The 13,227-nt window shown below is 53.1% G+C and overlaps 1 protein-coding gene across 1 annotated transcript in view; it reads right to left on the bottom strand.

Annotated features, from left to right (window-relative positions):
- Nucleotides 1–13,227, bottom strand: part of CPNE2 (copine 2) — a 53,554-nt gene that overhangs the window by 26,855 nt on the left and 13,472 nt on the right. Inside the window, exons 2-4 of the mRNA XM_021664997.2 lie at nucleotides 6,604–6,818; nucleotides 4,057–4,236; nucleotides 1,898–1,972 (exon numbers count right to left, since the gene is read on the bottom strand). Of these exons, the coding sequence (XP_021520672.2) occupies nucleotides 1,898–1,972; nucleotides 4,057–4,236; nucleotides 6,604–6,783 (435 nt within the window). The 5' untranslated portion in view covers nucleotides 6,784–6,818. The remainder of the gene's footprint in view (nucleotides 1–1,897; nucleotides 1,973–4,056; nucleotides 4,237–6,603; nucleotides 6,819–13,227) is intronic.

Below are 13,227 nucleotides of genomic sequence, written 5' to 3'. Positions count from 1 at the left end.
GGACATGAGGGGCTCCTCAGACAGGGCACCCCAGGGCTAGGAGAGGGAAGGGAGGGGCAGTGCCAGGTGACCTTGGACAAGTCTCTTGTCTTCCCCACACCTCAGTTTCCATCTTCTAGAAAATGGGGGAATAACTCATGAGAAAATGAGGATTCAGGAAGTGAATCTATGCAGCTCCACAGGGTCCATGGGGTGGTAGGGGGGATAAAGCAGGGACCAGACTCTGGGCTGGTCTTGAGTCCTAGGGAGAGGTTCTGGGCTAGAGAACAGCATGGTCAGCCTCCTCCTGCCCCTGATGCAGACACAGAGAGCACGGCTTCCTCAGAATACCAAGGTGTTAGCATTACAGCCACTCATTGTGCAGCTAGAGAAACTGAGGCCCGGGGAGAAACCGAGTCCCATCAGTTCACACTGGTCATCGGTCCTCCATGCATTCCCCATCAGCTATAGTCCTCTGACCCCAGCCCAGCCAGTGATGGCCTAGCTGGGTGACTTCGAAACCGCTGAGGTCCGTAGAGGCCTCTCTCCCTTGCAGCTGCCCACAGCAACACAAGTGGGCTGGGCCCTCTCGCTGGGGCCTCCTCCTCTCATGCCTCTAGGATGGCCTTATCCAATGCAAGGCATCTGGCCCTCTGGACCCACTGACAGAGGCCAGCTGGGTTGCCAGTTCTCCCCTGCCGTCCTCCCGCTGGGACTTGATCAACAACCCTATAGGGTAGGTCCTATTATCACCATTTCCCAGGCGAGGAGACAGAGGCCTAGAATGGAACTGCCAGAAATGCTGGGGGTGACGGCATGGCCAGCTGGGTGGGGGTCCGCCTGGGATGGCTTCTAGGTGGAAGGGAGCTGCCTTGTAAAGGCGTTCATTCATTCATTCCTTCATTCATTCACTTAGAGATGGAGTCTCCCTCTCTCGCACAGGCTGGAGGACAGTAGCACGATCATAACCCACTGCAGCCTCAAACTCCTGGCCTTAAGGGACCCTCCCGCCTCAGCCTTCTGAGGAGTAGTACTACAGCTGCAAGCCGCGCGCCTGGCCTGTGAAGGCATTTAGACGGGGCGGTTAGAGCACCAAAAGGTGGGAGGAGGTTGTTTGGGAGGTAGTGTTCCATGGGGCAGGAACAGAGTGAATAACAGCCTGGGGTATGTTCAGGATATGCTGAGAATTCGGTTTGCTTTGAATGCAGGGCATTTAAATGAAGGAGATTAAAAACCAGCAAGGCAGGAGAGCCAAGCAGGGTCTGAGGGATCCTTCACAGCCTTGAATGAAGGGTTGCACAGGCAGTGGGGAGCCATGTGACGTTACAGGGCAGGGGAGTAACACATGGGAACACACAAAGGCACGGCTTCTCCCTCCAGCCTGACTGGCTCCCCAGGCATCACACAGGCTCAGAAGCCAGCCAGACAACCCAGGGGACGATCTCACTAGGTCAGCCGCCCAAGGGAACTTTCTCTCTTGGCCTCAGAGGTGGTCCTGGTTTCTGGGGGTCTGTGAGGACCAAGGAGCTCCTCCCTGTGAAGGGCCTGCACATCGCAGGGGGAATGGGGGCGCATCATGGGAATCGTTGCGCATTGCAGGAATCATTGCACGTCGAACCACAGGCAGGGCACTGATGGGCAAGGCACTTCTGAATGACCCCCAGGGGAGGGCAGGCAGGGGCTGGTGCAGGGAAAGGGCTGCTGGCAGGGCTCTGGAGGCCTCATCAGCTTGTCAGCCGCCAGTGCATCATTTGTAGAGCCAGGAGCCGGTTGCTAAGAGACCTGTTGCTAAGTTGTAAGTTGGGCCTTTTTACTCCAAACAAAGCTGGTGATTATCTGCCAGGGAAGTGGCCCATTGATGGGGGAGGGTGCAGGATGGGGGTGGAGGGGATGCGGGGAGCCGGGAGGGGACTGGTACCGTAATCAAGCCCTTCCCAGCAGGCTTGTCATTCAGCAGCAGCAGAGGTCTAGTGATCTTCTTGCTGGAGACGATCTGGGGGAGAGAGGGGAAAGGGTTATCAGTGAGGAAGTGGGGGAAGCCCTGGGAGGAAAAATCCTCCACAGGTGCTGCTCAGCAGGGTTGCCTCCTGCCCTGGGCTGGCTGGTGACCTGCCTGAGAGTCACTGTCACCCTGGGAGGTGGACAGCAGCCAATCTGGGCAGTGAGGAGGCTGAGGCCCAGAGAGGGTAAGAAACCTGTCAGGTCTCCCAGAGGGCAGGGAATCCCAGCAGTTGGACTCTCACTGCCTGGTTTGCCCCTAGGAAAAGGCATTTTGGAGAAAACTGTGGGAGATTAGCCCCCAGCTCCCTCCTCCAGAGGCATTCCACAGACCCCACTGCCTCAGGATATGATCTCTGATGGACTCTGATTCTATGTATTTTCATTTATTTTTCTTTTGAGACAGGTCTCCATCACAGCTCACTGCAGCCTCAACCTCCTGGGCTCAAGCAATCCTCCGATCTCAGCCTCCTGGCTAGCTGAGACTACAGGCATGTGCCACCACGCCTGGCTACCTTTTTTTTTTGTAGAGACAAGGGCTCATTATGTTGCCCAGGCTGGTCTCAAACCCCAGGCTCAAGCCTCCCAAAGTGCTGGGATTACAGGCATGAGCTATAGAGCCCAGCCAATTCAATGTATTTTTATTGGCTTGAATAGGTAATACATTCATACAAGGTTCAATAATCCAAACAACATACAGAGGCACATTGAAAAGTCGTCCTCCCTCCTGTGTCTGCCCACTGCACTCAGGGGCCGGCACGGTTCTTGTTTTCTGGGTGAAGTGCAAGCCTGTCCTATGCAGCAGAGGACAGACACCAGTCTCATCCAGTCCTGCTTCTGCGGGGCTGATTCTTCTCCCCAGATCCATGCCCTGCCCTGCTCCACCTGCTCTGTGCCCTGGAGACTGTGCCACCCGGCTCCTTTGTCCTCTCTGGCTTTCAGAGGTTCAGCCAATGGGGGGACGGGCAGAGATGAGAGAGCAGGGGGAGTGAGAGGTGGGGCCCCGGTTTGATGGGAGCTTCTTCATTACTCTGCCTTCTGCCTCAGTTGCAGTCCAGAGGCCTCCCTCCATTGGCCACAGGTCTCACCAGGCCCTGGCAATGCCACTTCCTCACCCTGCCTTCCTTCCAGGCAAAGGTGGTTAGCTTCCCTCTGAGGCCAAGCCTTGGGTTGGTTTCCCCATCCCTTGTCAGTTTCCTGCCCTGTCCACAAGCACTTAAGCTCTCTTCTCAGTTACACCACAGGGTAGGGACGCTAACTACTGTACCCTACTTCTCATGCACAAAGTAGACGTCACGACCACGGCAGACCCTTGCTTTTTGCATGGTCACCATCTCCTGGAAGGCTCAGGGCATTTCAGTCTCTGCTAGGACCCTTGAAAGCACTTCCCATTTCATTCCCTCATTAACCCTGTAGGCTGAGCACAGTAGTCATTATAATCACCAAGGAAAATGTGGGGAAACTGAGGCCCAGAGAGGGGTGGGAGCTTGGGGATCTTGCCTAAAGGCATGCAGCTGTAAGGAATGATTGAGATTTGTGTTGGGGCGCCTAGCCCTGCTTGCTCCCCGCCTCCAGAAGCTTACTAAGGACTGAGATGGATGGGGAAGTGTGGCCCAGAGAGGGAAAGGAAGTTGCTCAAGGTCACACAGTGAGTCTGCCACAAAGCAGGACTACTGTGGGCACCTTGGTTGCTGGTAGGATGTCCCTACCCCAGGAGGTCAAGACCACACCTGATTACTTCTAACAATCAGAATCTCCGGCCACCAGGGCCCCAGATCCTGTGATCCGGGGGCAACCTGGATCTGCACACCTGTAACCTCCGCCTCCCAGGTTCTAGTAGTTCTCCTGCCTCAGCCTCCCGAGTGGCTGGGATTACAGGCAATCTGTTTGACTCCTTCTTCAGATGGATGCTCTTCAGCCCACCCTCGAACCTGCCAAGACTGTTGCCCCTACTCTGCATCTGCACTTTGGGAGCCACCCAGGAAGACGGGGCTAGGGACAGACAGCTAAGGAGAGACTTTCCAAGCGGCTGCCTTGTCTTTGGGCACTGCTCCCACCCCCCAGGAAGGCCCTGCTCACCGTGCCCAGGCTGCAGGAGAACTGGCCCAGGAAGTCATGCTCGTCTAGCTGCATACTGGATTTATCCTGGTCGAAGAGCGCAAACTTGAGCTTCTGTACCTCCTCAAAGTGGTAGTCGAGCACGAACTTCTTAGAGAAGGCGGGATTGAGATTGTTGATCGCAGTTTCTGTCCTGTCGTACTAGCAGAGGGGCAGGGAAATGGAAGCTGGAGTCAAGGCAGCTGGTCCAAGCCCTCGCAGGCTGCTGGAAATCATTCTGCTAACTCGTACAATGCCTACTCTGTGCCAGGCTCTCAAGGTCGTGGTCAGTAACTCACTACTCCCAGCTCACAGACAAGGGTGCTGAAGCACAGAGAGGTGAAGTGACTTCCCCAAGGTGGGAGGGCTTGTGGAGCAGGGCCGAGACTCGAAACCGAGGTCTGACTCTCCTACCCACACTCTTAATTCTTCGGCCCTGGCTCCATACCCAGGTGCTAGGGTAAGAGCTCGGGCCCTGTCCCTGCCTGGGTAAGAGATGGAGGACAAGTCCCTTTCCCCATCCGAGCCTCAGTTTCCACCTCTGTAAAGGGAAAGGATTTGACTACCTGTGGTTTTCAATTTTTATTTTGGAAAAACCCCTTTTTCAAACCATGTTTTATATGGAAATTGACAGAGGAAACAGAAAGAAGGGAGGATTTTTGGGGGAGGCGGGGTCAGGGGCTCCGCATGGAGAAGATTCCCCCAGGATTCCTGTATAGAATCCTGACACTGTGCAGCCCAATACCCCCACCTACTGTGGATACCAAAGCCTGGCTGAGGACAGGGCCTTGTACTGTGGGTCAGCGGTGGCACTGGGACAGGAAACCCGCCTCCTGGCCTCTGCAAGCTGAGGCCCCAAACCGCGGAGTCTGGGTGACAGTCTATTTTGGGGGCCAGGCTGTGTTGACTTTTCCTCCCACCCAGTCCATTTCCAAGGGCTGGAGCAGCAGGGACGGAAGAGGTCTTGGCCCTGGGCTATTTTTACCAGAGTGGCTGGCCTGGGTGGGGGCAGAGGTTGTCAGGGAGGGTGGGGGGTGTGCCATGAGTCAGGGGGATGCCACTCCCTGAGGGGCACTCTGGGGTTCTAGAGACCTGGCAGAGGGGAACTGTGCCCCACACATGACTGTCACAGGCCTGGGGCTCCCCCAGGAGTCCTCGGCTGGCCCCGTGTCCCGCCTCCCACTTCCAGTTGTACCATCAACACACTGGGTGACACAATAAAGTCCCTACCCGCTCTGGGTCCCTCTTTCCCCCTCCGTAAAGTGGGTCAACAATCCCAAACCGCTTTCTTGGCATCACAAGAAGGAGCCAACATCCGTGGGAACTCTTTGTAAACCACAGTATGTTCAGGTGGACTCCCACCGTGGCCTACTTAAACATCCATTAGAAAGTACACATGTATTTTGGGAAATATACATGCAGATAAAGCCATGTGGAAGGCTGGATACCAAACTGCTAACAGTGGTTCCCTATGATAGGTGGGTTCCCAACAATTCGGATTTTCTCCTTTAGGTTTATCTGGATTCTCTGCAGTCACTCCAATAGTTTCCTTTTGTACAAGCAAAGCAAGGTTTAAAACCTGAAGGTTATTAACAGCTTAGGTTTCTCAACATCCTTCCTTAAGAGCTGCAACTCTTTGCAATCCTCAAGCCAGAGTCTTCCGGCTCAGAAGTCCTTGCCTGGGGCACCAGTAACATCCCCAGATCTGGGGCCTTCCAAGGGAGTCGGCAGGAAAAAAATATATAATTTCACAGATGAGGAGACAGGTTCAGAAAGGGACAGCCACTTGCTTAAGGCCACACAGCAGGAAGTAGGATCACTGGGCCTTGGACTGGCTCCTAAAGCCTGAGCTCCCTGTTTCTCTGTTTCTTACTGACCATGTGTTCATTTAGAAATAACAGGGAAAAGTTATTTAAAAGTGGAAGTGAGCATTTTATAAAACTATAAAGTTTTAACTATCTATAACAATTTTAAATAAAACAAGGCCGGGCATGGTGGCTCACACCTGTAATCCCAACACTTTGGGAGGCTGAGGTGGGTGGATTGCTTGAGGTCAGGAGTTCAAGACCAGCCTGGCCAACATGACGAAACCCCATGTTGCTACTAAAAATACAAAAATTAGCCAGGCGTGGTGGTGCACGCCTGTAGTCCCAGCTACTCAGGAGGCTGAGGCAGGAGAATCGCTTGAGCCCGGGAGGCAGAGGTTGCAGTGAGCTGAGATCTCACCACTGCACTCCAGCCTGGGGGACACAGAGAGACTCCATCTCAAAAAAAAAATCCAATAATCAATATAAATTATATAATTATAAATATAAATTTATGTATTTTAATTGTAATAATTTAAACACAAAGTAATATTTTAAATGTATTTAAAATAACATTTAAGAGTAACAATTTACCAAGTAATCCCCTGCCGCCAGCCCACACTCCAACTACTATGACAGTCCCTGGATCCCAGTCCCGGGAGACTCCCTCTCCCCAGCAGCCTAGCTGCCCCTTACCCACCGCAGACACATGGAAGAGACTCACCTCGATCCATCTGCCATTGTTCTCTGTAAAGAGGACACAGAAGGGGTCGGACTTGGAGGTAACATCCCGGTCCAGTAGGTTCTGGCCACTCACTGACAGCTCCACCTTGCACACGCAATACTGGGGGCCCGTGGGGGCTGCCCCCGCTGCTGGGGCACCCCCACTGGGTATGTAGGCCATGGGAGCCGGTGGCGGCTGCAGGAGTTCCTGGCAGTCTAGGGGAACAGGAGTGAGGGTCAGAGAGTGGACAGACACCTGCTATGCTGCCCCACCATAGGAAGGCCCCACCTGGCCTTTAAGAGGTGAGTGGAGAGATGAAAGGCGAGGTGAGGTGGGGGGAGTGGGTGGTCAAATAACAGGGGCAAAGGCTTGGAGAAAGAAGAATGCAAGGAAATGCATGAAAAGGGGGTCTCAGCTGAGCACAGGGGCTCGCACCTATAATATCAGCACTTGGGGAGGTCAAGTGCCTGGAAGGCTGGAGTTCAAGACCAGTCTGGCAACAAGGAGGATCCTGTCTCTATAAAAAATTTTTAAAAATCAGCCAGGCCATCGGCCGGGCGTGGTGGCTCACGCCTGTAATTTCAGCACTTTGAGAGGCCGAGGGGGGATCATAAGGTCAGAAGTTCAAGACCAGCCTGGCCAAGATGGTGAAACCCCGTCTCTCCTAAAAATACAAAAATTAGCCAGGTGCAGTGGCAGGTCCTGTAATTGCAGCTATTTATGAGGTTGAGGCAGGAGAATAGCTTGAACCTGTGGGGATGGAGGTTGCAGTGAGCTGACATCACGCCACTGTACTCCAGCCTGGGCAACAGAGTGAGACTCCATCTCAAAAAAAAAAAAAAAAATTAGCCAGGCATGGTGGTACATGCCTGTGGTCCCAGCTACTTGAGAGGCTGAGGCAGGAGGATTGCTTGAGGCCAGGAGTTTAAGGTTGCAGTGAGCTGTGATTGCACATCACTGCACTCCAGCCTGGGTGATAGAGTGAGATCATCTCAAAAAAGAAAGAAAAAAAGAAAAGAAAAAGGAATAAAGAAAAGAAGAAAAGAAAAAGGAGTCTCTGTGCCTGGTAGGTGTGTTTAATTTGTCTAAGGTTTTTCTCTGCTGTGGTCAGTTTCACCCGGAAGGATGCACAGCTCCTGTGTTTCCCCTGCCACATGAGCAACAAATCCCAGCGGACATGGGCGTCTCAGACACTCATTACACCAGGAAAACCTGGGCTTCTCCTGAGCAACTAACATGTTGGCATCATTTGGCCTCAGTGGAGCTTATAACTGCTCAGCCTTCCCTCATTCCTTTGGCCACTAGGAAGTTCACTTCTGGTAACATCAGAGGCCTTTGGAGCAGAGCAACTCCTTCTTAAACAGGAGCTGGGTAAAATAAGGCTGAAACCTACTGGGCTGCATTCCTAGATGGTTAGGCATTCTGAGTCACAGGATGAGATACGAGGTCAGCGCAAGATATAGGTCATAAAGACCTTGCTGATAAAACAGGTTGCAATAAAGAAGCCAGCTAAAACCCACCAAAACCAAGATGGCCACAAGTGTGACCTCTGGTCGTTCTCACTGCTACACTTCCACCAGCGCCATAATAGTTTGCAAATGCCAATGCAACATCAGGAAGTTACCCTATGCGGTCTAAAACAGGAGAGGCATGAATAGTCTGCCCCTTGTTTAGCATATAATCAGGAAATAACCATAAACATGGCAACCAGCAGCCCTTGGGGCTGCTCTGTCTATGGAGTAGCCATTCTTTTATTCATTCATTCATTCATTCAATCATTTATTTATTTATTTTTGAGACAGAATCTGACTGTCCCCCAGGCTGGAGTGCAGTGGCATGCTTGGCAACTGCAACCTCTGCCTCCTGGGTTCAAGTCATTCTTCTGCCTCAGCCTCCCCAGTAGGCGGGACTACAGGCATGCACCACCGTGCCCGGCTAATTTTTGTATTTTTAGTAGCAACATGGGGTTTCACCATGTTGGCCAGGCTGGTCTCGAATTCCTGACCTTGTGATCTGCCAACCTCGGCCTCCCAAAGTGCTGGGATTACAAGTGTGGACCACCACGCTGGGCAGTTCTTGTATTTTTAGTAGAGACGAGGTTTTACCACTTTGATCAGACTGTTCTCGAACTCCTGACATCAGGTGATCTGCCCACCTCAGCCTCCCAAAGTGTTGGGATCACAGGCGTCAGCCACCGCATCCGGCTATTCCTTCACTTTCTTAATAAATTTGCTTTTACTTTATGGACTCGCCCTGAATTCTTTCTTGCACGAGATCCAAGAACCCTCTCTTGGGGTCTGGATCAGGACCCCTGTCCTGCAACAGTAACATTAAAAATTCACCCTTGTTCATCGTCTATCACGTTCACCCTGTATCTCCGGCCCACACACAATGACTGGTGCACAGGATGCATCTAGTATATATTTGCTGAATGAAAAAAGGATGAGTGTATAAATGAACAAATGGACAAACCCTCCATATGCCTCAGATCCTGTCTGCATTGGTCCTTATCTTCAACATACAATTTACCTTTTCACTCATACACAGTCTCCCAAAATTCCATGCCCTGGGCCTCATGTATCCTCCTCCTGTCAGGGCTAACTGACATGTGATCACTTGAAGGAGTTCTGTTTTCCTTTGAGTGCAAGGCGTTACTGAGAGTGGAGCAACCCATCCCAAGGGGTGGAGGGGGGCCTGGATCACACCCATCGCAGGCCCAGCAGACAAGTCCTCTCGCTCTCTCTGCCTCAGTTTCCCATCTGCCCAGGTTTAGGACACAGTCTCCTACCGTCAGGTCTCATTTCCACTGGCATGTGTGCATTTAACACTGGTCCTGTCATCCCAGTAGATGAACCTAGTCCCTAAACACTTACTTGACAACTCCCTAATACTTTGTCCTCTTGAGGCTAAGGGGTTTACTGACCCTGCACTTCTCCAATGAAGGGAGGTAAGTGGAGGTGCTGGGGGGGCTCCCTCCGGGAACACAAATCCAAGTCACCGTGCTCGTGAGCACCAACTGAGCATGTCACCTGGACAATGTCTCTAATCTTCATTCAGTCGCATGAGGCAAGTATAGTAATATCACCCTCATTTTCCAGAGGGGGAAACTGAGGTTCTTTCACTCACTCTAGAGGGTGTACTGAGCATCTATTAGGTCCCAAGAACGGTGCCAGTGCTGGGGATGCTGCAGTAAGAAGACCGCTCTCGGCTGGGTGTGGTAGCTCAGGCCTGTAATCCCAGCACTCTGGGAGGCCAAGGTGGGTGGATCACTTGAGGTCAGGAGTTCGAGACCAGCCTGGCCAATATGGTGAAACCCCATCTCTACTAAAAGTACAAAAATTAGCCAGCATGGTGGCACACACCAGTAGTCCCAGTACTTGGGAGGCTTAGGCAGGAGAATTGCTTGAACCCTGGAGATGGAGGTTGCTGTGACTCGAGATCACACCACTGCACTCCAGACTGGCCACCAGAGTGAGACACTATCTCAAAAAAAGAAAAAAAAAAGAAGACTGCTCTGTCTTAGCCCCCGAAGAGCTCACAGTTCAGTCAGGCAGCACTACAGTGAGAGAGCAGGGAGAGTGCAGGACCTGCGGGAGCTGTGAGCCCTGAGAGGGCATCTGAGTTTCATTCTGAGAGCGATGGGAAATCTTGGAAACAGAGAACTGACATGATCTGATTTGTGTTTTTAAAAGCTTACTCAGCCCCTTGTGGGGAGAAGGGGTTGCCAAGCTAAGGAAAGGTAGCGGAGAGACCAGCAAGGAGGCAGCTGCTGTCCTCCAGGCAGGAAGGACCAAGTCACCGTCACTAGGCTGGGTCCACTCCTCCTCCCTTTCACCCAGGCCACAGCGCACTCCAGAGCACCAGCCTCTTGCCAGGCAGATGCAGTCCCCTGCAAGCCCCGGTCTGCAGGAGGCCAGGGTAGAGAGGGGCTGGAAGCAGAGACCTCCCAGCTTCCCCTCCAGATCTAGAGCTCCCCAGACATGCCTCACAGGGGAAAAATCTGGACAATGATGAAGCTGGTCCTCAGCCCCCTCCCTCCCAGGCTTTGTCCCTAGAACCTTGTTATAATCACACGAGCTCAGAGTGTCAGGACTGCACTACAATTTGCCTGCGGGATTTATTCCTGCCATGTAAAAATCAGTTTCCATTGGAGGAGCCGGTGAACTGCGTTCACTCTTACTGTGTGCAGCTGGGCAGCTATGCCAAGTGGGGGTGGGGTGGGGGAGGGGGCAGACAGGGATGTCCAAAACCTTGCTGTGTGGCTGAGAGCGCCTGCCCATGCCTGTACCTGCCTAAGGCAGGACAATCACCCCCATTTTAGAGATGAGGAAACTGAGTCCCAGAGGGTAAAAGTCACTTGCTTGAGGTTTAGGGCCAGGAAAAGGCAGAGACAGGGTGTGAATCAGGTTTCCAGACTCCCAGGCCAATGCTTGGCCTTTTGCCAGGGTGAGGAGATTTCTGGACATTGTGGGACTTAGGCAGGGATAGCTAGGACATCGGCCAGGCCAGGGGAGCCTGAGGCTAAGAGGGCAGGTTGCGATCGGGGCAGGGGAAGCCAAGGGTATTCCCCCATTTGAACACACACCCAGGGTGGGTCCCAGAGTATTCAAGGTCACCAGTTCCTCTGGGTCACCCTGTCCACACCCCTGCATCTCTCACCATTGCTGGCGAGGTGGATTCTAGCTCACTTACCCTCTTCCCACTTCACAGGCTCCCTCTGTGACATATTAGATGCCACCTGGGCCGCCATCCCCTGATGCCCAATCAGACACTTCTGTTCTCGTCCTGAGGGTGTCAGGCACACACGCCCAGATTCACGTGCTTCCTTGTCCATTTACACACGTGTGGTCACATATACAAACACATACACACATGCACCCAGACTGACAAATGCAATGACAGATGCTCACATGAACACTCTGGGGTCACTCCCTTCTGTCTCCATCACTACCCTGCCTCCCATCCCCCTGCCTCGTCCAAGCCCCATTATCTTGCCTTGGTTACTCTGCCAGCCTCCTACCCTTGCCTCCCTCCAGCCTAACTGACAGGGTGGGCAGGAGGGACAGGTCATGGGCTGGGAGGGCTGGGCCAGGAGCCCCTAGCTCTCTGCAACTCCACCTGGATCAGCTCAGGCCCCCCGCTAGAGCGAGCGATGGATGGGTGGGGAGGGAACTCCTTCCCCAGCCAGGGGCAGGTCCTCCATCTCCAACTCACCCTCTGGCTGGAAGCTTCTGGATACCCGAAACGGGGAGCACATGATGTCTGGAGTTGGGGCAGGCCAGGGGAAGAGTGGGTCCCTCTGTGCCAGCCCGGCAGCAGCCAGGCGGACTGGACCCTTAGGCCTGACGCAATGGAAAAAGAAACTACAGCTTAGGCTGGGCTGGGCCCCCTCCCCTCCTACCCCAGCAGGAGGGCAGGCAGGGAAGGTGTCATTAAGGGAGGGCTGGGCCTGCCATGCGCATCTGAGCATGGAAACACCCCTGGGGCAGCCCCCATCCCACAGGTAATTTGAGGTTTCAGGCTGGGGGATGGGATGGGGAGTCAGGGCCTGTTCAAGGCATGGTCCTGAGGCCTGGCACAGATGGGCACAGCTCTTCTGGGGAGACCAGGCCTCCCAGGCAAAGAGCTTGGAGAACGAGTTTATGAAACTACTGGTCCCTTTGACAGATGGGTCAACCAAGGCAGAGAGAAGACAGGGCCTAGGAATTCCCAGGCATTGATTCATTGGTTTATTCAACAAATACTCCCTGAGCGCCCTGGGGCTATGCAGTTAAAAAAACACACAGGAGCCTGTGGTGGCTCACACCTGTAATCTCAGTACTTTGGGAGGCTGAGGTAAAAGAATGGCTTAAACCCAGAGAGTTTGACACTGCAGTGAGCTGTGATCGTGCCACTGCATTCCAACCTGGGTGATAGAGCAAAACCCGTCTTAAAAGAAAAAAAAGGACACATAGGGTTCAGCCCCCACAGGGTCCACTGGCCCCAGCGAGGAGGCATCTTGCCCTTAGCGCAGGACAGGCTTGGACACTCTAGTGCTGAATCACAGGCCTAGAACATCATGTTTCTAGCCAGAAAACTAGGATAGGAACTCATCGTCCTTCATCCCCTCCTATCTTCACCTCTTGTATCCCACCAGGGCTGCTGATTTCACCTTCCAGCTGCATTCAGTGTCCATCCCATCTCCCCTCTTCCACTATGTCAGCCCAGCCCGGGTCACATCATCTCATGCCCAGCCACATCCTGACCCATAACAGGTATCTCTGATGCAAGCTCAGCTGCACTCTCTTTTTTTTTGAGATGGAGTCTTACTCTGTTGCCCAGGCTGGAGTGCAATAGTGCGATCTCAGCTCAGCGCAACCTTTGTCTCCTTGATTCAAGCGATTCTCCTGCCTCAGCTTCCTGAGTAGCTGGGATTATAGGCGCAGGCCACCATGCCCAGCTAATTTTTGTATTTTTAGTAGAGATGGGTTTTCACCATGTTGGTCAGGCCATTATCGAGCTCCTGACCTCATGATCCGCCTGCCTTGGCCTCCCAAAATGCTGGGATTACTGGCATGAGCCACTGTGCCCGGCTGCACTCTCTTTCCCACACCAGAGCCAGAAGGAATCTTTAAACATAGAAGT

Source organism: Aotus nancymaae, unplaced genomic scaffold, assembly GCF_030222135.1.
Source record: "Aotus nancymaae isolate 86718 unplaced genomic scaffold, 86718_ANA_hifiasm-v0.15.2.pri h1tg000030l, whole genome shotgun sequence".
Classification (NCBI taxonomy): domain Eukaryota; kingdom Metazoa; phylum Chordata; class Mammalia; order Primates; family Aotidae; genus Aotus; species Aotus nancymaae.
Note: the sequence above shows the minus strand (reverse complement) of the source record. Positions and strands in the feature narration are given on the sequence as shown.